This window comes from Athene cunicularia (assembly GCF_003259725.1).
Source record: "Athene cunicularia isolate RWA chromosome 1 unlocalized genomic scaffold, athCun1 chr1_part1, whole genome shotgun sequence".
Classification (NCBI taxonomy): domain Eukaryota; kingdom Metazoa; phylum Chordata; class Aves; order Strigiformes; family Strigidae; genus Athene; species Athene cunicularia.
The window spans coordinates 128,355,621-128,377,233 of NW_020799091.1; the positions used below are offsets into that span (position 1 = coordinate 128,355,621).

General features: G+C 44.0%; 1 protein-coding gene and 1 gene segment (V, D, J or C); one reads left to right on the plus strand and one right to left on the minus strand.

The window, feature by feature from the left end:
* LOC113482206 overlaps positions 1-21,613 on the minus strand; it is a 47,465-nt gene that overhangs the window by 21,076 nt on the left and 4,776 nt on the right.
* LOC113482227 (trypsin I-P1-like) lies at positions 6,882-10,518 on the plus strand. Its single transcript, XM_026852689.1, has 5 exons — positions 6,882-6,988; positions 7,689-7,857; positions 8,464-8,717; positions 9,491-9,627; positions 10,369-10,518. The coding sequence occupies exons 1-5, from the start codon at positions 6,949-6,951 to the stop codon at positions 10,516-10,518; spliced, it is 750 nt and encodes a 249-aa protein (XP_026708490.1). The 5' UTR covers positions 6,882-6,948.

Sequence of the window (21,613 nt, forward strand, 5' to 3'; positions counted from 1 at the left end):
GCCTCACCTACGGGTGGACGCACCGCGTAGGGTTTCCCACTTGCCGGGACAGGCTCTCCAAATCCTTGCTGTGACCGGGGCACCCCAGCGACTGTGGATCTGGATGATGATAATATATGCAAGTGGTGATGTATTTTTCTTAATCTCCATTCTCTCTCTCTTGTAGTAATGATTTAATGCATTATTCTGTTTTTGCTGTTTGCTGCTTTAAGTGCACTATTCTGCTTTTTCTTACTGCATGTTTTCTGTATTACACTGTTATCACTAATAAATACGCCTGCTCTTTTCATTCTGGGTCTGAGTTTAATTGCTATCCTTAATCAGCAGAACATAAATTGGTGTCAGAAGTGGGATCCAACAAAAATGCCATTATTAAAGTTCAAAGGTAATATGTCAAGTTCACCAGATACTCCCGATTGGAAAAAATCTTCCCTAGTTCACTGGCTCAGGAGTGGGCTCAGGTCAGAGGACCGTGCAAACAATGGCTGAAAGAAGCTGAACCATGAGATGTTTTAAATTATAGGAAAAGGATACCTATTGGAAAAGGAAAAAAACCTAGAGATTCAAGCAATGGATTTTGTTAACTGCATATAGAAAACAACACCAGAGTAGAGAGTCTGTTGTTATAGCGCTCCCAGATGGAGCGACAGATATGTGATTTATAGAGTCAAATAGTGATGTTGTAATGCTGGGATAAATTACTTGCTGATAAGCTGGATACTTGTCAGACAGTGGCAGAGAAAGCCACAGTGCAAGTAGCACAATATATGTATACTAAAAGAAGAGGTCTGGATTTGTTGTGTACTTTGACCTTTGGCACCGATATTGACTCTGAGACTGGGAGCTTGTATATTGTATGTATGGTGTTAAATCTGGATTTGTTGTTTGTCATAATTGTCCTAGTGATACTTGTGGTTATAAGTGTAATTCTGTGTTGTTTGTGTGAATGGTGTAAGGGAGCTCCTTGTGTGGTAATATAAGGTTGATCTGTTTAATATGAGAGTGTGTGTGAGTGTGTGAGAGGCGGTACTACTGTAAAAATGTTATCATGACTCGTGATTACTGAGATAGGAAATTCCCTTTGTGATGCGATAGAAAAATAATGGCTGGGTGACCTTGGGGAGTGGGCCTCCCTTAGGAGCGCAGGGAATCAAGATACTCGAGACAGCCCTAAAGACAATGAAAATGGGATTTCCCATAAGGAAAAGTTTATAGCTTTGCTAAAAGACAGCATGTCTCATGAAAAAAAAAAAACAAAATCCGCAGTGTTCCAACTAATGAGCTATGCTGAATATATACACAGAGAGGGCTGAATAAACCTATCAAGAGAGTGCAGAGTTCTAAAACTAGGAATTCAGGGACAACTCAGCCTATGGCACCCCTTCTCGAACCTCAGTGGGACCCTGCATCTGCCCACGGAGGATGCCCCCCCATACACACACCCCCCCACCCCTTTAAGTTGATCAGCACTTCCAGGGTTGAAAGACGATCAGACACCGTTTTCTGACTTGCACCCTTTGCATGAGGCAAGGGAAGTGAATCAATACGATGTTCAGTACAAATGAATTAATGGCCAAGCTCCAGGGCAGTGGGTGCAGAAGGACCGATGACCCCATGTGGAGCTTAAGGGGCTTTTGTTGTTGTTGTTTGGTTTGTTTGTTTGTTTGTTTGTTTTTTATAACAAGCAGTCCCTGCAAACTGTAAGAGCCCTGATTGACACTGGAGCAGAGGCCTCCTTAATATATTGGAATCCCAAGAAGTATAGATGTCAACCTGTAGGTATTATGGGGTTGGGAGGAAAACAAATTAAAGCTGTACAAACATAGATAGAGATGAAAATAAAAAACCTCCCAAAATGATTATATTCAGTCATGATTGTTCCCATTCCTGGACATATAAAAGGTATGGAGATTCTAAAAAGACTAACTTTAAATCTTTCTGATGGTCAATATGAATTTGGAGTTAAACCCTGTATTAATGCCAGACCTGTTACCGTCGGTAAAGTAAAAGTGCCTCCTGTGCAGATCCCAGCTGTACCTAAGTTAGTCATAATGAATCGCTATAGAATTCCAGGAGGACATGAAGAGATATCGCAGACAATTAGAGATGTATTAGATGTAGGAGCTTTAAAGCCGACCACGACAGCATGGGACAATCCAATATGGCCTGTCAAGTTACGTGATGAATCCTGAAGAACGACGGTGGATTTTAGAGAACTAGAAAGACATACTCCACCGCTTGCAGCAGCTGTGCCAGACACTGTCACTTTAATAGAAAAAGTTCAGAAACATCCAGAAACTGGGTACACTGTAATAGATTTGGCTAATGCATTTTTTACCATCCTGATTGCAGAAGACCACAGGGATGGTTGCATAGCCCCTCTATCTGTCATAGAATTCTAGTTGAACATTTAGATGAAATACAGCTGCCCCCTTACACACAATTAAGCCACTATATAGATGATGTTTTGATCCAAGGAAATGAGGAGGAGGAGGTACAATAAGTCCTTGAATTAGTGGTAAATCACATGAAATGGAAGGGTTGGGATTTTAACCCTGAAAAAAAACCCATAATCCAAGGACCGTCTCAGACAGTGAAGTTTCTAAGAATTCAGTGGCACTGTGGGCATCGAGAAATACTGCCTAAAGCCCAAGAAAAAAAATTTAGATTTTGCTGTACCACAAAATAAAAAAGAAGCTCAAAGATTCATTGGGCTATTTGACTTCTGAAGGCAACATATTCCCTGTTTGGGATAAATGTTAACCCTTTGGTATGAGGTGATAAGGAAATATTATGAATTTGAATGGGGAAATGAACAGCAAGCTGCTTTTGAATTAGCTACAGAAACCATCAAAAGGCTTTAGATTTATGGCCTCTGCAGAAAGGATAAGTGGAGTTAAATGTGTCAGTAAATGGATGCCCAAAGATCACAGCATTCTGTCCAAAGGCTCCAACAATTATGCCATCCCCATGGCCTTGACCACCCCAGAAATCCTAAACTAAAACAGGAGGGAAAGTTCAAGAAGAGCTGGTGTAAGGCTGCAGGGAACCCCACTTGGGTGTGGTATGTATGGATACATGTATCTGTAAGGTTCTTTAAATAAGACTTGTATTTGTGCTATCATCTTCCTAAGAGGAGTGATAGGGCAGGAGGGTAGCGGCCAAGGAACAAGGCAGTCATCAACATATCACTAGGCCGCAATGATTGATTTGATTCAATCAATGTAATTGCAGACCTTGGTGTAGACACTGGGATAACCTTTCAGAGCACACTCATTTTCCTATGACATGATTCCCTGGAGTTTTCCAAGCATACAGCTGAGCCGCTTACGTCGTCCTGGAGAGAAAAATTTAGAAGCATGAGCTGATGTAATGAGGTTTTGACTTGGTACAAAGAATCCAGGGAATGCAAAGTGAAGTGCAGCAAATCCTGACATGGGAGCACAGGAAGATAACACCCCTTATTTGCTGACCTCCCTTACCCCCCAACATTTCACTGCTACTGAACTCAGTGCCCAGCAGATGTGGCTGGACCTCCTAGTTCACCTGTACCAAAACCCTGCTGGAAGGATACTGTGTCAGAACAGAAGACCTGGATATGAGGAGGCCTAAGCACTCTGCCAAGCTCTGACAAATACTGTGTGGCCTGAGCGACCTTGGAGTTTGTGACTCTGAGCTCTGTGCAGACATCAATGCTTACCTGTCATGAGTCTTTCTCACCATCCAGGAATCCTCCACAGATCATATTGCTGGTGATTTGTCCTGGGTAAGCCTCTTGGCAGTTTTGGTTACTCAGAACTGGAGTTGCTAGTCACTGGAGAACCGTAGGAAATTGGCTGCCAGGACAGCAGTGAAAACTAGGATATGTGAGAACCATCCAGCAAAGCAGGTTAACCCTTGACCTGCATGGGAAAATGCAAAGGGCATGGCAGGACAGTTTGGGGAACTCACAGGCAGAATGTGGCAGAAGCTTTGGAGAATGTACCAGGTCCTCCTGGGCAGGAGAGACTTGGGAAGAGAGAATCAATGGTCCCTCCACCAACGTGATGTGTACAAGGACTAGCTTCAGAAACTCCTCCACTTCATGCCCCTGGGAAGCTTTATCTCTGTTAGCTCATGGCCTCACCAGGTTTCCCTTTCCCAGGATCTTGCATCACCTGGGACAAATGTATTTACTTTATTTGAGTCCAGTAATGATACAGCTGACTGAAATACTTGAACTAGGAACATGGATTTCTAGAAATGCAAACTGCCATTGCTTGTCCATTGATAATATCTAGCACAGCTGCCCTCCATTCACCACTTCTCCTCCTTCCTGTGTCCCTGGAAACACCAGCATTCTGCTGCAGCATCACTGCATTAAAGGAGAGACTTGTTTGCAGTTGGAGATGTATCTCCAGAGTGTATTTTTTGAAAGACTCTAAAAAAACCCCCTTACAATGTGTCTGTAGAATGCTCAGCAGCACTGAGCAGAAGAGGGTATTTATGTTTCAGGTAGAGATTAATTGTCTTAAAGAAAGGAAGGAGGAGTGGGAGGAGGTGTTCCAGTTTCAAGCTGAACGCAAAGAAGTCATCATTCTCATTATTCTGCTCACTCACTCTCCTCCTCGAGCAGGATGGGGGGAAGCGGATTGGACGGGCAAAAGTGAGAAAACTCATGAGTTGAGATAAAAACAGTTTAATGATTTAAATAAAGATAATGATAATGATTTTAAAAGTACTAAGACAAAGGAGGTATGGTCGAGCTTCTCAATTGAGATGCGAATTCCTGGATTTTCCTGAAATTTAGGTGGATACTAAACCCGGTATTAAACCCTGTGAAAAAAAAAAGGAAAAGGAAGCTGTCCTTCATAACCTAGGTGTTGCCTAACAGGTTATTAGAGCTGTATCTTGGGAAAAATGTTGTTTTAAAAAATCTGATGACAGCCTATCTCCATGCCAATGTATGTTTTGGACAAAGAAATCATAAATTCACAGGGACATCAAATTATACACTATTGTGGATTGGGAATTGTTCTTGCTCTGCTTAGCTATGATCAGATTAGATAGCTTTAGTAATTTTTGCCACGCTCAGACTATTACAGATCTTTCAGTTTTCCACAGGAATCTTCTAATCCTCATTTGTTTCTAAGGATAAAATGTGTTTGTAAGAAAGCTGTGCTCTGATGCCAGTTTAAAGCCCAAGACAAGTCATGCAGCTCCTTTGGGAGTTCCTGGCCTTGGACTTGTCATATAACATGAAGAAAACTTTCCAGCTGGACAGTGCCACTGTGTGTACCAGTCCTCCAGGGCTCTCAAAAAACTGCTCAAAAAATGGAGTTGAAAAGTTGTTCCTATTTAGTCTCTCATTCCATTTCAGCATCTCAAAGCATATAACTTCTGTTTACAGTCACCTGAGCTTGTCTTTCAGGAGATAACATGATGAAGCCAGCAGCTGCTTGGAAAATGGTTATTCATCAAACGCAATGTTTTAGCAAATTCAGCATTGTGACAGAAATTATCATTCTTTCAGAGAAGGATTTCAGAAGATCTCATTAGTTCTGTTCACAAGCATGACATCCCTAAACATCAATGTTATAGTGTGTTGTGCTTTAGCCCCAGCCGGCAACAAAGCACCACAGAGCAGCTCACTCATTCCCCTTCCCCGAGCAGAAGAGGGGGGGGGAGAAGAGAATTGGAAGGGCAAAAGTGAGAATACTCATGGGTTGACAGAAGAACAGTGTAATAAATGAAATAAAATAATAGTAGCGGTAATGATAATGAAGATAATAGTTTGCAATGAAATGGAAAAATACAAAGAGAGAGAGAAAAAAACCCAAGAAAGGCAAGTGATGCAGATGAAAACTATTGCTCACCACCAAGCAACTAATGCCCAGCAGCAGCCCCCACAGCCAACCTTCCCCCTAGTCTGCAGCTGGGCACAATGTCATACGGTATGGACTGTCCCTTTGACCCCTCCTGGATATTTGTGCACCCCCAGCCTGCTTACTGTCAGGGTGGTGTGAGGAGCAGAAGTCAAGCATGCAGACTTGACTCTGTGTAAACCCTGCTCAGCAATAACTAAAACATCCCTGTATTATCAACAACACTGTTTCCAGCACAAATCCAAACCACGGCCCCATACTAGCTTCTGTGAAGAAAATTAACTCTACTGCAGCCAAAACCAGCACGCACTGAAATTGTTCTGTGACAAAAATGAGTCCCTATAGATCGTTCCAAAGATAAATAAAAAACACAGTTGGGTACTTAGGTCAATATTATCATAAGGATTAGGTGAGCTTTCAAAGAAATAATGGTGAGAATTGCCACATTTGAACAATTTAGCTTGGGAGCTGGGGAAAGGGGCACAGGGTATTTTTTTTGTGCTCACTTACTGAAATTACTTTTGAATATTTTTATTTGGGAAAATAATGTTCTATAGGATAACCCCACCCCTCCACATTACTCAAGAAAAAGGATTTGCCTAAATAACACTGAGAGGTGTTTGGTTTGGTTTGGTTTTCAAAATAAACACACAGTATCTTATACTCCATTACCTGCAATGTTCAGCTTCTGGTAAAAATAGACTTTTTCAGGAGTGACACCATCAGCGCAGAGGGATCTCAGAGGGGTTTGAGGGTTGCTCTCAAGAGGTGCTGCACGTAAGAATGAGGCAGGCAAACAACTACACATTTTCCAAAGCTCAAATGTATATTTAAATTGAAGTCTGCCTTCTGAAATAATTTAAAATAGCACGCTATCTTAGGAAAGGTTTATGATTAACTGGTATGTTATTAGTACTTTCTACCAGTGCCTGCTAATGCCCCTATTTGGATCTTCAAATTTTCCACCTGTGTACTTTCTGTCTGGAGAAAACCTTGGACTAGAGATAAGGCCATTTCAGAGAATGTATATCTAGCAGCTCCTGCTTCCACTCCACCAGTGTGGGCTTGAGGCTGTGTCAGGATCATGAAATACATACTGTTTGTCACCTTTGTTGGTGTGGCTGGTGAGTATATTTTTTACTTCTATTTTTGTAATTTATAAGTCATCTGATTCTCTGAGCACATTAGCAAGGTAGTTTATTGGGGGAAAGTTGAGCTTCAACTTTGCAAAAGTTTTAAGGCAGAGCACTGCAACTTCTTTTGACTGCTGTCTGTTCATAATTGCTTGTGTCACAAAATGGGGACTGGATGCCTTCATAAGGGTGCTTGACCGAAGAATACTGAAATGTGTCCATAGCTTCAAAAAAGACTGCCTCTCCCTTAAGGACTATGAAGTACAAAGGTAATACCTCTGTCTCGGGGAGTCCTAAAGCTGCTGTAAATTTTTGGACTGTGAGCGAGTGCCCCAAGGAAATACCACTGCAGACTTGTTTTGTACTTACACTCAGTCCACTGTTGACCACTACTGCAGACGGGATCCTGGGACAGACATCACTTTGATCCGATCCAGCAAGAACATTTCTATGTTTTTATGTTCACTCTGGGACTAGCAGCCAGTGCTTTAGATGCAGATACTTGAAATGCCAATCGGAGTCTGATCACCTTATTTTAGCGAGCAGGAAGTAAATGTCCATTAGTCTTGCCCACCACTGCTACTGTGAGTTTTTATAGAAGTAGAGCCTACAAGTGAGATGCTTCCGTTAGCCACAAGGGCACAAGGTTCCTTATGCCAGATGTTGACATACACCACTTCTTATCTCCCAGTTGCCTTCCCCAGCAGTGCTGATGATGACGACGACAAGATCGTGGGAGGTTACACCTGTGCAGCAAATTCTATCCCCTATCAGGTGTCCCTGAATTCTGGGTATCACTTCTGTGGAGGTTCCCTCATCAGCAGCCAGTGGGTCGTGTCAGCTGCTCACTGCTACAAGTCGTGAGTGGAAAAAATATATTCTTCTGTAACCTTCTTCGTTCTTCCGGTTCACTTCTAGCAGGAATTCTGAGCTGTAAGATCCAAATATGTAAGTGACTCCATTCTGACAGGAGACAACCAAGGAATGGGTGGCTCATTCAGGAAGCTGTGCTGAGGCATCATAAGGGGTATTCCACTTCTGCAAATGTTTCTGTGAATGCAGAACACTTCCTGGAATGAAGATGTGGTAATCTAGCAAGGAGTTATGGGCTCTCATTTCTTGTAAATTGGATTAATCTTGCTAGAACTTTGTCACTGGAGAACAGGAAGAGAAATGAGGTCAGGGTGATAGCAGTTTGCCTTTTTCCAGAATGTTTGTATATAGCACCGTTGCACATCCAACCCATCCCAGCTCAAAAAAATAAACCTGCAGAAATTCACCACCTGGGCTGGGAGTGGGTAAGGTCTCAGCGTGGATCCCCAGGGCTTATTGCAGGACAAGAAAGACAACCTGCATGAAAAAAACTACTGTGATAGCGATGTTGAAACGAGTGCATACGGTGACAGGTAGCTTCCTCATAACCTGTCGGTAGCAGTCAAGTGTATGCCATTCCTTCTCTTTTCCAGCCGCATCCAAGTGCAGCTCGGGAAACATAACCTGGCACTCACAGAATCAACAGAGCAGTTGATCAGTTCATCTAAAGTCATTCGCCACTCTGGCTACAGCTCTGCAACACTGGACAATGACATTATGCTCATCAAGCTTTCCAAACCAGCCCAGCTCAACCGAGCCGTGCAAACAATTCCTCTGCCTACCAGCTGTGTGGCCACAGGCACCACATGCCTAATCTCTGGCTGGGGCAACACTCTCAGCAATGGCAGTGAGTACTCTGTGGGAATGTGCAGCGTCATGAGGGCCCGGGAGACATGCTAAGACCTCATGATTAACTCCAAATAGTACTGGGAAGGGCTATGGGACAGGCCATTTTGAGTGATCAGTCTGTGTAGGACAGTAACCAGTTAACTGCTTTAAAGGCAAGCCTTTATAAGGTCCTTCCTCTTGTTCTGTGTTACGAACATGGCATCACTTAGGTCATCCATGTGCGATTCACCAGCATGTTCACACTGCCATAAATCTTGTGGCCAGGCGCTATCAGCTGTGCAGTGCCAAGACGAGCAATTTAAGTAACATCAATAGAACTGTCAGTTCTCTGAGAACAAGATGAAAATCTGTGACTGTGGTTCTAAAATTAGTACGAGAGAGCTCCATTCTCCTACATCAATGGTCAGAGGTGTGAATGGTGACTGGTGTCTAACTCCATGACAACAGCTAAACCTACATCAGGGGTTTTCCCAAGGCCCAAGTTTCCTCCAGGCTATGTGCTACAAGAGTAGCTTTAGCTCCACACTTGCCAGTGGATGATTTTCTAGGTATCAGAAAAATTAACATGGCTGCGGTGTAAAATGGTGGACCCATGGGTAGAATCTGTTCCATCTAAACAAATGGAATCTGTGCTGCGATTGCTGTTCAGAGGAAAAATGATGACTGCTAAAACAGTATGTTCAGTGATTATTTTTTGTTAGGGAAGATCTTCTCTGGGCTCTGAAATAAACTCAGAGATCTCAACAACTATCTCTCCCTATTTTCTTCTAGATTCATTTCCAGATACCTTGCAGTGCCTGAAGGCTCCTGTGCTCTCTTCAAGCGAGTGTAGCAAAGCCTACCCTGGGAAAATTACCAAGAACATGATATGTGTAGGATTCTTGGAGGGAGGGAAAGACTCCTGCCAGGTAAAATATCTGCCTCTCCTTTCCCATATGTTTCTCTCCTGCCTTTTGCCAGTAGAAGGGGCTATCATATTAGAGAATCTGCTCTCCTCACTGCACTGGCACGTCTGAATGTTGGCTTTTTTTTGAACAACAGTGGAGACTGAGGGTGAAAGTTGCTTACTGAGTGAGGCTAGGATTTTCCCCACTCAATTAGTCACTCTCCCTTCTTTGAGGTAGTGAATACCTCTGCCCTAAGTCTCCACAAGCAGGCTATGCCACCTCCTGCCCTGAGGCTATTGAAAATGGAGGAGTGCTGCACCAGAGAGACAATAGTAATTGTGGTGACTTTAGAGCTGAGGGTGCAAATGTTAGTTTTGGGCTCACTGAAAAGGAAATAGCATGCAAGATCCAGGCAGTCTGGAAAGTGAACACACCTGACAATTGATTTGCATTTTATGTGTACCTCGCTCCATGGAAATACCTGGCAGAATAACATTTAAGACGCGCATATCCTAAGCATCTGTCAAGGACTACATCATCAGAAATAGACCGGTTTACTTACCCTTAGCTGTGGTGCCCTTGCAGCTGAACTACGGCATGGTAGCGTCAGGTGTAGAATGGTAATCAGAAATGACCTTTGTAGGACTTCTGGGTAGGGAAAGCCCGGTGGAGCTCCCTCAAATGTCAGTGATTTCTGGGATCCCTGCTCCCTCACTTACGCTGATACCAACTGCTGAACATGCATATTCTTTACATGCACAGGGCGATTCCGGCGGTCCAGTAGTCTGCAATGGGCAGCTCCAGGGCATTGTTTCCTGGGGTATCGGATGTGCGCAAAGAGGCTATCCCGGGGTTTACACTAAGGTCTGCAATTATGTCTCCTGGATCAAAGCAACTATGTCTGCCAACTGAGACACTCTCGCTCTATGTGACCTGCTTTTTCTCCTCCTCATCTTCTATTTTGGGACTGGATGTAAAGAAATAATCAAAAAATAAAGACTTTCAGGCACTTCTTCTTTGTGCAACATTTCTCTGGGTACTTTCCATAGCCCACGATACGGAGGACAGAGGCAGGGAATGTCACTCTGGGGAAAATATTTAATATTTGTAGTGCAACTAGCAGGATCTTGGAACATTTTCCAGACACATCTTCAGGAGTCTTTCGGTCAGTTACATGCAGCCATTTCTGGAGCTGAACATCTTTTCTGTTTATCAGGAAGTACTCTGGTGCTACAAAACTGCCTAAAACAGCTGAGAAAGTGCGCTGAATCACACAGGCAGCATCCTCCTAATGTAGAAAACATCAGGCAGCAACACTAATGCTCCCCATCGCCACTGCTCCCACCCCCAACAATATGACTGAACATTCCCTAGTGGAACTTCCCTGAAAGCTCTACTTTGGGAATGAAACCACCTCGTGCTGGGGCTTGTTCTCTTCATGTACCAGTGCCGCTGAGGCTGCTGTCTATACCTTTTTGCTCGGTTAACTGGCCATGCTGGTTTTGCTTAGTTTTCCTGGAAGAGTCAAAATATTCCTGGGTTCTGGGTTCTAGCTTCTCCTAACCCCAACTGGCACTAGAATTGAAAGCCCATGCAAAATCTGCCAAAGTTGCCAATGGGCTGTGCAGCTGTCTCCTATAAAATAAAACAGAGAGTTTGAGTAAAATAAAAGGAGAGAAAAAGCAGACAACAGGTCAAATGGGAATAAATTGAAAAGAAATCTGACACTGGAAGAAAGGGAGGGAGAAGAGAAGAAGGAGTAAGTGCCATTTGCCTACAGAGAAGTTTGTGCCCGCTCTCTCAGATGCTTTGCCACTGAGATGCCTCCTAAGTGCCTGAGTAACTGAGATAGGCACAACATGCAAACAGGATCAGAAGGAAGCACCTGCTGAATTCCTTTGAGGCATCTGCCCTTTTCCAGAAAAAGCCGTGAGCTGTAGACTGGATCCTTCCCTTTATCCTCTTTTCACCAGGAGACAGCCTTCTTATCTGGAAGCAGTTGGAAGTCACAGGTTCTCCCTCCGTGACCACTGTGAGTGGAGGATCGTTGATGTCTTTGCCTCGTATGTTGGAGGAAATGGGAAGAAGTTGGTGTAGGACAGAGGAGAGGATGTGATGAAAATATGATGAGGTGAAAACGGAGATAAAGAAATGCTTCTGTCATCAGGCAGAGTGCATTCTGAAATATGACTGACAGGGATGCTGAGAAAAGTAGTCTGGAAACAGTCCCAGTCGTCTGTCACTATCCCCCTGATGTGTCAAGGTAAAGAAGAACTTCCACTTCCCATATTATAGGCCATTCATGATTTTCAAATTACTGGAACAGCCTCACAGGACCTCCCTTCTTACATGGCTGGAACACCACTAATGCCTGCAATGGACAGTACCATGAGAGGTGGCTGAGAATGTTTTTCTCTCCTTTATGCTGTCTAGTAAGAGCAACAGACCTCTGCAGAGCATTGAGATATGAGGACACTATTTCTCTCTCCCGCTCGCTCTCTCTGATGACATTTCCACATACTGCTTTTGTCACACAGCTCTGCACAGCAGGAGTGAGAGGGTTACAGACGTGTGAGACCTGATTGAAGCACGAGGGTCAACAGGACAAAATGCCCTCTGCTTTCTATATTTTTTTCTGAGTAAAAAGTCCAGTGGGATCAAATGCAATGTTTTTGAGTGCACATATGAAGGCATGACATCCTTGCACCAACATGGCATGACAGGAAGGGAACTAATCAAGTGGTTACTTTTCTAAAAGGCTTCAAAGGCAAGACAGAGCTAAAACACTCAGTCAGTCCCAGTTCTTGAAAGAGGCACAAGACTTGAAAGAAGTGTTAAGAACAGAACTGGGCTACAAATTATACTGGTTTGTGTAAAATCAGCATGTCTCTTGGGGAAGGGTAGAGGGGATGATCCATGACTCAGAAATTACACTCCTCTAGAGTGCTAGAGGAATAGCTCTGACAAAATGAAGGGGGGGGTTTCAAGAAGCAGGGATTGCAATACTTTGAATACTTTGTTAGCCCGTGGATCACATCTGAGATATCCACTGTTCAATTCATCTCGAAAAGGAGGTAACAAGATATTCTCAGACATCTCAACTTATCCTAGATAAATCTAAATGCCACAGAAAAAAAAAAAAAAGAAAAAAAGAAAAAGGGGAGAATTCCTGAGAGAAAATAAATAGCAGAAGAAATGAACAAACCATTTTAAGTTAAAAAAAACCCCAAAAAACAAACAAAAAACCCCACAAACCCAAAACAACAAAAAAAACAACAAACACAAAAAAAACCCCAAACCCAACAAACAACAACCAACCAAACCCAAAACCCCCCAAAATCCCAAAACACAAATAGAGAAGGGAAAAAGAAAAGTGATGCAGAGAAAAAAGTAGCCTGAGAGCACCCATGGATCTATTTATTCTATAGGCATATGTCTGTAGCTGGGAGAATTTACCCTGATAAAATAGATTTGATACAGTAGACTCCCGAGACGCCTCATTACTGGGGCCACCTGGAGTTGTGCTTGGATGACTACAGTCTGTGTCACTGGGAAGAGTTTCACGCACAGGCTACTGGCTGCATGCTATAGCTATGCAGGTGTTACATAGCTGCGTGATATGGAGAAAGACATCCGTAGCTGAATAGAGTGTTCTGGTCTTTCTTGATTCTCTTATGTGCTTGATGTTGAAGTTTTCCTCGTGCATGTCTCCAGAAAATTGGGAATTGTTATCTTTCTGTTGAAGGCTGCTAACAGTTTCCTTAATTGTGTGGTGCTAAACAAAACAAAACAAAACAAAACAAAAACCAAAAAACCAAACAAAAAACCAAACAAACAAAAAAAAAGGAAACAGAAAGCATCATGTTGTACATATGATGTACTGCAATATCAGCACAAACATAGGTGGCACAGAAATTCTGTCAGTCTCTGCTGAGACACAAAGTGTGTGAACCTGGTTTCTGTCCTCCAGTGAGCAGATGAGGTGCAAGAAGCAGCTGGGTTCCTCCACCCTCATACACTTAACAGGCATGGGTTTCTTTCTGCACCCTTCCTTCCCTTGCACTGAGGAAAGGACCTGATCCCCTGCAGCCTGCAAGGTGTCAGTGCTGCCAAGGAACTGAGGTTTGCATCGCTGAATTCTGCAACACCCTTTGCACCAAGTACAAGAGGTGGTTTGGAGCCACATTACCATCTTTCCCTCCAACATCAGCTCTGTTTCACTGCCTCACACACACCTATAGGATCTTTCCCTTCACAAAAATGGTTCCAGCTGGCCTTGGGCACTTTGCAGGTCCTAGCTTCTCCACAGAGATAATAGCTGGTGCAGATCCCCAAGAACTAGGCTCTCGTTTGCCTTTGGCAATAACGCTCTCTCTTTCTACAGAAAAAGAGAGAAGGCTGCATCTTCTGATGGTGTGAGGAAAATGATAGTTGAACCCATAGTCTCCCAAACTGATTCTACAGGGACCTCTGTCCTCAACTCTGTAGGCAAAGGCCAGCTGGCCATACCAAGAGAGAGCTGAGGTAGAATCTTCCCAGCCATCATATAATTTATATAATCATATAAATCATATAATCTCTCAACACAGAGAGATTTGTGCTCAGCTTCCTCAGCATCTGAATCAGTTTGTATTTTAGCACAGTAGTACTTGCCAGAGTCATTCACTGAGGCAAAATCTATTGAAAAGGACAAGCAATAGCCCATACTCCCACAGCACTTGAAGCGATTCTGAAATTCATCCTCAAACTGCACATAGGGGCATGTGGTTCCCATCTGAAAACATCTGAGAGTCACAGCTCCTCCCGCTATGATGGCTGCCTCTGGAGACTCTTGAAGGGACTACTCTGTCAGGAGGCAGGAGGGAAGAAGCAGGATGCTAGGTAGAAGGTGAAATGATTTCAGGAGGAACGGAACGAAAAACCCCCTGCACAATATAGGAGGGTAAGGGATGTGTTTAAAACTATGGGCAAATTTCTCATGTGTCAATGAATACCTAGTAGAAAGAGCTGACAGAAAATGTGAATGCATTATAAACATTTCAGAAGGTGAGGAAAGCAGAAAAAATAAGTCAGCGATGGAAATCTGTCTGTGGTGGCAGTACAGGAACAGACACAAGGACATTGAGGAGGAAACACTGAGGAAGGAAGAGCTGCATAACATTGGGTGTGGGCAGGGCAGTGTGAGAGCACCTGAAATCTAAGAAAATAGTTGAGTGGCTGGGATCAGTGGGACATAATACTCGAACACAACACCTGTACAGCTGACTTCATATGTGTGTATGTGTGCATGCAATCACCGGAGCATGGTGGAGCTGCATGGGAGCCTGAGTTTGAGGCAGGGCAGGGGGGATGCTGTGTGGTTTTCCTTTCTTCCTTCTGTAAATACTCCTTTCTCCTCCAAAGAGACATCTGAAGGGAGGAAATACTGCCCTTGGCCTTATACTGGGAGTGCAAATGATTTTTGGGGGGTGAGAGTAGTGAGAAGAAGCTCGACAGGAATTCCCCTTCAACGACACAGAACAAGGTTACATGTAACACCTGCCTCCTCCTTGTGGGTTATTTGTGGTAGAACAGGAGAATTTCTTTCTCTCGCATGGATTGCATCCACTTCAAAATGTCCAGTGCTCTTGATGGTGTGTAACCTTGAAAGCAGTGTCCTGGTGGAAAGACCTGCATAGTTCGACGTGGTCAGCATGACCTTATGAAAGTGAAGGGTGGGAACAAGAGGGATGCTTATTGGGACACACACTCAGAGCACTGAAGCCTTGTTCCATTGAGACAGAGCCATATCCATTCACCCGCAATCCTTCCCAGATGACTCTGTACTTGGGCCCCTGACTCCCTTTTCCCTAGAGGCTCTCTCATTCTTTGTCAGACTCACATTTAACAGTGTGGCTCAGGGCTTTGGAAGCACTGTGATACGCAGCTTTAAAAGCGTAGTGCTCTGTGTTTGTGTCCATGGATGAAAGGATGAGGAGGAACTTGAAAGCAGATGTTCAAAGGCTCCGTCACTTCTGGGTTCTCACAGGTGAAAATATGCCAGAGAAAGATATGTGCACAGAAATGTCTGGCTAGAGGGAATCAGCAGGTGATGGAAATCTTTCGGTGAAGTGCAGATACCCCATGTTTAAGCAGCTGTGAATGGGCTGCCATGGGAAGGTGAGGGCAGGAACAGCTTTCAGTTCTGGCCACTTCTGTGTAGTAGGCATACACAGTACCTTTTGTTAATGTGCATGGGAGAGAGTGAGGGTTAGCCAGTGGAGCAAGCATAGAGCCTGCGTGGGTGGGGTTTCGAAACGGTCTGCCAAGGGAAGGTGCAGGCCAGCAACAGCTTTCAGTCCTGGGCATTTCTATGGGGATCTGCCTGTTGGCGGCTCTGTGATTGCTTGCTGGGCTCTGACCATTGTGATGACTAGGTTTTAGAGCAAAAACAGAGCCCTGCTTTAGATGAGGATGTAAAACGAACTGCCAGGGAAGGTGAGGGCAAGCAACACTTTTCAATGCTGACCACTTGGGTTGGAGCCTTGTCTGGCTGCTGTCTATTTGTTTCCTTGATGTTTTCTGATGATGGTGATGCTTAGCTGTTAGAGCAAATGCAGAACCCTGGTTTTGCTGGGGCTGTGAATAAGATGCCAAGGCAAGGTGTGGGCCAGAAACAGGTTTCAGTCCAGGCAACTTCTGTGTGAGAGCCTTACCTGGAATTTTTCTCTGTTGTTCATTAGGTCTGTGTAAGAGGGAGACAGTAAGTAATAGAGATCATTAGGTGTCAAAACAAGTTCCAGAGTTCCAGAAACATCTTTCATTCCTGAACACTACTGTGTAGGAACACTAGATGGTTCGTGACCCTTTTCTTGCTGTGCTCTGATGATGGTAAAAATTATTTGTTAACAACTAATTAGGCCTGTGAAAGGACAGCCAAAGTATGGTCGTTGCTATCAACAGCTTTTAGCCCAGGCCACATCTGTGTTGAAGTCCTAGATGGTGTTTTTGCATTTTGATGATGGCTCTTGCAAGGATGAACGTTAAGTGGTAGAGCAAGCGCAGATCCCCGGTATTGTTGGGGTTGTGCAAGGATAGCCAACGGATGGTGCAGGCCAGAAAGAGCTTTTAGTCCTGGCACATTCTGTATGGCAGCAGTTGCTAGATGGTTACACTTTTGGAGCTGAGATCTACCTAGACTGAGAAAGACTGAGAGGATGTTTAGTTGTCTAAGCAATTACACAGCCCTGATGTTGCTGGGCCTGTACAAGGTTAGTCAAGGAAAGGTCAGGGCTATCAACAGCTTTCAGCCAAGGCCACCTCTGTGTTGAAGTCCTAAATGGTGAGTTTACATTTTGTTGCTGGCTCTTATGAGGGTGAGTGTTAAGTGGTGGAGCAAGCACAGAGCTGCAGCATTGGTGGGGCTGTGACAGGGCTGCCAAAGAGAATTGACAGCTAGAAACAGTTTTCAGAAACAGCCACATCTGTGTAAGAGCAGTTGCTGGCGGGTTTTTCATTCAGCTAAGCACTCTGGCAAGGATAAGTGTTACATGACTAGGGAAGAGCAGAGCCACAAGGAAGTGGCCTGGACTGAAAGCTATTGCTGGCCTTCACCTTCTGTTGGCTATCCTTTCACAGGTTCACAAACACAGGGGCTCTGTGCTTGCCCGACCACTTAGGGACAAATGTTGGTCAGAAGAGGTTTAGCATTAAGGTTATGGTGAGGGTTAGTTTCTTAAGGCTAGATTTATGATTAGACTTAGAGTTAGGGCCTTACAGTTAGGGTTTAGGTTTAGGGTCAGGGTTAGGATCTGTTAGGTTAAACTTAGTGTTAGGGCCTTAGATTTAGTGTTAGGTTTAGGGCCTGAGGGTGAGAGTAATAGGGTTATGGCCTTAGGGTTAGGGCCTAAGGTTTAGGGTTAAGGTTTAGGGGTAAGGTCAGGGTTAGGGTTAGTGTCTTAATGTTAGGGTTAAAGTTAGGGTCTAAGTGCTAGGTTAAGTTTAGTGTTAGGGCCTTAGGTTTAGTAACCCTAAATGTAGTGTTTAGGGCCTTTGGGTGAGGTTTATAGTTAGAGTAAGGGTTAGGGTTATGGCCTTAGGGTTAGTGTTTGAGTTAGGGCCTTAGGTTTAAGGTTAGGATCTTAGGGCTATGGTCAATTTTAGGTATTTAGGACTGGGTTAGGGTTATATCCTTAAATTTAGGGTTAGGTTTAGGGACTAACGGTTAGGGTTAAGGTCTAAGTGTTAGGTTAGATTTAGTGTTAGTGTCTTAGGTTTAGTGTTAGGTTTAGGTCATTAAAGTGAGGGTTAGAGTTAAAATAAGGGTTAGGATTATGTCAGCATTAAGGTTAGGTTTAAGGATTTAGTGTTAGAGTTAGGGCATTAGTGTTAGGGTTAGGGCCTTAGGGTTAAGCTTTGGCTCTTAGAGTTAAAACTAGGGTTAGAATTACATTTAGGGCTACGGATAGTGTTAGTGTTAGGTTTAGGGTTAGGACTAGGGTCAGGGTTAGGGTTAATTTTAGGGTTAAGTATAGGGTTAGGGTTAGGGCCTTAGATTTAAGATTAGAGGTAGGTCCTTAAGGTTCAGGTTAGGATGAGGGGTTTAGGGTTCAGGCTAGGATTAGGAGTTTAGGGTTCAGGTAAGGGCTAACCTTAGAGCCTTGTGGTTATGATTAAGACCAGGTTTAGGGTTATATTTAGGATTAGAATTAGGGCCTTAGGTTAAGGTTTAGCGACTTCATATTATGGTTAGGATTAGGGATAAGGTGTAGAGTTAGTTTTAGGTTTAGTGCTATGGTTAGGGTTAGTTTTAAGGCCTTAGTGTTAGGGTTAGGGGTTCTTGTTAGATTTAGGTTTAGGTTTAATGTTTGGGTTAGGTTTATGGATTCAGAATTATGGTTAGGGTTTGGTTTATGTATAGGGTTAGGGTTAGGGTTTTAGGGTTAGGGTTGGGATTAGGGTTAGGGGTAGGTTTAAGGTTAACAGAGTTAGGTTTAGGGACAATGTTAGGAGTTAAGGGTTAGTGTTAGAGTTAGAGGTTCATTTAAGTTTAGGTTTAGGGCTAGGGTTAGTGTTTGTGCTTAGTGTTAGTGTTAGATTAGGATTATTGTTGGGTTTAGGTTTAGGATTACAGTTAGGGCAGTATTAACATTTTAGGGCTAGGTTTAGGGTTATGTTTAGGGTTACAGTTAGGATTGGGTTTAAGGCCCTTGGATTAGGGTTAGGTTTAGTGTTAAGGATAGATTCTTAGCATAAGGATTAGGGTTAGGTGTAGGTTTAGGTTTACTGTTAGGACCTTTGTGTCAGGGTTAATGTTAGGGTTAGGTTTGGGGCCTTAGTGTTATGGTTAGAGTTACAGCCTAAGTCTAGGGTTATATTTACAGCCTTAGCATTAGCATCAGTGTTAGTTCTAGGGCCATACAGTTTGGGTTAGGGTTAGGTTTAGGGGTAGTGTTAGGGCTTTAGGGTTAGGATTAGGGTTAGAGATGTGATTAGGTTTAGGATCTTAGGTTGGGGGTTAGGACTAGGGTTTACATTTCGAGATAGGGTTGGGGAGTTGTTTAGGGTTAGGTTTAAAGTTAGGGTTAGAGCCTTAAATTTAGGGTTAGCGTTTGTGTTATATATATAATTAGGGTTATATATAATCAAGATTAGGGTTAGGGCCTTAGGGTTAGGTTTAGGGCTAGGGAGGGGATTAGGCCTTATGTTTACGGTTGGGGTTAGAGTTAGAGTTAGTGTTAGGCTTTGGTTTAGGACCTTAGGGTTAGGGTAATTATTAGAGTTAGGGTTAGGTTTAGGGGGTTGGGTTATGTTTACGGTTAGGGGTTAGGGATGGGGTTAGAATTAGGGTAAATTTTAGGTGGTAGGGTTAGGCTTACAGTTAGGGTTCAGAATAGATTCAGGTTTAGGTTTAGGCTTATGTTTAGGGTTAGAATTAGTGTTAGGGTCAGTATTAGGTGGTAGGGTTAGGTTAAGGTGACTGAGGGGGAGGGTTTAGTCTACAAGGGGGCCCACTCTCCACCCTGAAAAGAGAGTGCAGAGAGATGGGGATGAATCTCTTGAACGAAGGAACAAGCACCAGGACAAGAGGGAATGGCCTCAAGCTGTGCCAGGGCAGGGTCAGACTGGCTCTTAGGAAGTATTTCTTTGCAGAAGGGGTTGTTGGGTGTTGGAATGGGCTGCCCAGGGCAGGGGGGGAGTCCCCATCCCTGAAGGGGTTGAAGTGTCGGGGTGACCCAGTGCTGAGGGATCTGGTGGAGTTGGGAACGATCAGTGTGAGGTTAATGGTTGGACTGGATGATCTTCAAGGTTTTTTCCAACTGAGATGATTCTGTGATTCTGTGATGAGGAGGAACTTGAAAGCAGCTGTTCAAAAGCTCTGTTGCGTCTGGGTTCTTACAGGTGAAAATATGCCAGAGAAAGGTATGTGTGCTTGGAGACTTCCAGCTTGCACAGAAGAATCTCTTGCATGCAAAGAGCCATCTGAACCAAAGCTAGGATGTGTTACTGCAGGTTTTGATGCTCATACTTGCCTGTAGCTCTCTGGATGGCTGAAAGTAAATATATGAGTCAGGAAAGAACTTACATCACTGCTCACCATTTTATCTCTGATGGAGGATAGATGACCTGTGGCATTGTACAAATGAGGCAAGGGAATGTCATGTACCGGTTACAACCACTGCACTGGAGTCAGACCCAGGTGTATGTATATCGGTGACAGTTTATTAAATAGGCAAAAGCCCATATACAAGCCTATTTTAACTATTTCATGAAACACAATCACGTATTTAATAGCTAATGCATGCATAGGGCAGGTGATATAACCTGTCAATGTTTTTTTCTTTCCACAGATTTCTGTTACAATGCATCGGGGAAGATATCCAGCACAGTTGGAAGGTCTCAGGCCAGCTGAGAGGGGGCTTCAAGGAAAGCCTTCAATTTTCCCAACTATATACCCATTTTATGTGCGGTCTTTTTAAAAAGCGGGGAGCCTCAACTGGTCTTAAGCCAACAAGCATGATTTTACAAAAAAGGAAGCAAGACTGTCGTTGTCCCTCCAGAGGTTTTTTCCCCTGTATATACCGGGGCTCTTCCTGGTACCCTGTTTGGATATCTTACCCACGAATATTGGTTTTACTTCATTCTCTGGTTAACTTCCCCATTATGGGTACTTCTGGTGGCTGCTCATGCTCTTGACATGAGTGCTAGGCCGTGAGAGCTTTCTGGTAGGTAAGTCAAGTGGAGCAGTAGAGGCATTTCTTCTGCACTGCTGGGGCCTTATCACTATCAACCATAGGCTGGCCATCGGGCCTCCACCTGGATGTCTGTCCTAGAGTCTAGCAAAAAAATATTCACCCATCTTCCATGGCTGTGGATCTGGGGTCATCTCCCACAGGGGGGAGCAGGGAGGAATGGAAGAGGGGGGACAGTGATGTTTTGCAAGACGGTCAGAAGGAGACAGGGCATCGAAGCAGAGACTTTGGATCTGCCATGTGTAAGAGTTGGTCTTTGCCTGGAGACTGAGCAGGACATTGTGTCCTGTGCTTGCAGAGCCACAGAAGGAGGCCTCACTGTCCCAAATCCCACCTTCCTAGGCGTGGAGAACCTGCCTGGTCTGTTTATTTTGCTGATGTGCCTAGTTTTAGTTACAGGGAGAGATGGTGGCCCTTACGCTCCTCTTCACCATATATCACTGAGCCCAAAATGTTTTAGGAGCCTCCTTAGTTTGACTCAAGCCAAACATCTTGTGCTTCCATGAAGTCACCTGCGAGAGCAAAGTCAACAACTTGCCTCATAACAGGAGCTTTTGTGGTAGTCGGGGGTTTACCCACTGGGTGTCTGAGAACTGTACCACAGAGGGTGTCTATGGTTACTGCTTACCCCTGGAGTCCCTGAAGAGGTGATCCAGTGAGCCATCATGCTCAATCCAGGGACACCAAGTCCTAGCTCCATGTACCCTGAGGGTGGATCTGGGGAAAGGTCAAGATCTTCCATACCCTAGGCAAGCATGTAAAGCACACCCCCCCCC

Coding starts and splice junctions, on each gene's coding strand:
- LOC113482227 (XM_026852689.1), top strand. CDS start 6,949: ATGAAATACATACTGTTTGTCACCTTTGTTGGTGTGGCTG. Junction 7,858..8,463: donor GCTGCTCACTGCTACAAGTC/GTGAGTGGAAAA, acceptor TCTCTTTTCCAG/CCGCATCCAAGTGCAGCTCG. Junction 9,628..10,368: donor GAGGGAAAGACTCCTGCCAG/GTAAAATATCTG, acceptor TTACATGCACAG/GGCGATTCCGGCGGTCCAGT.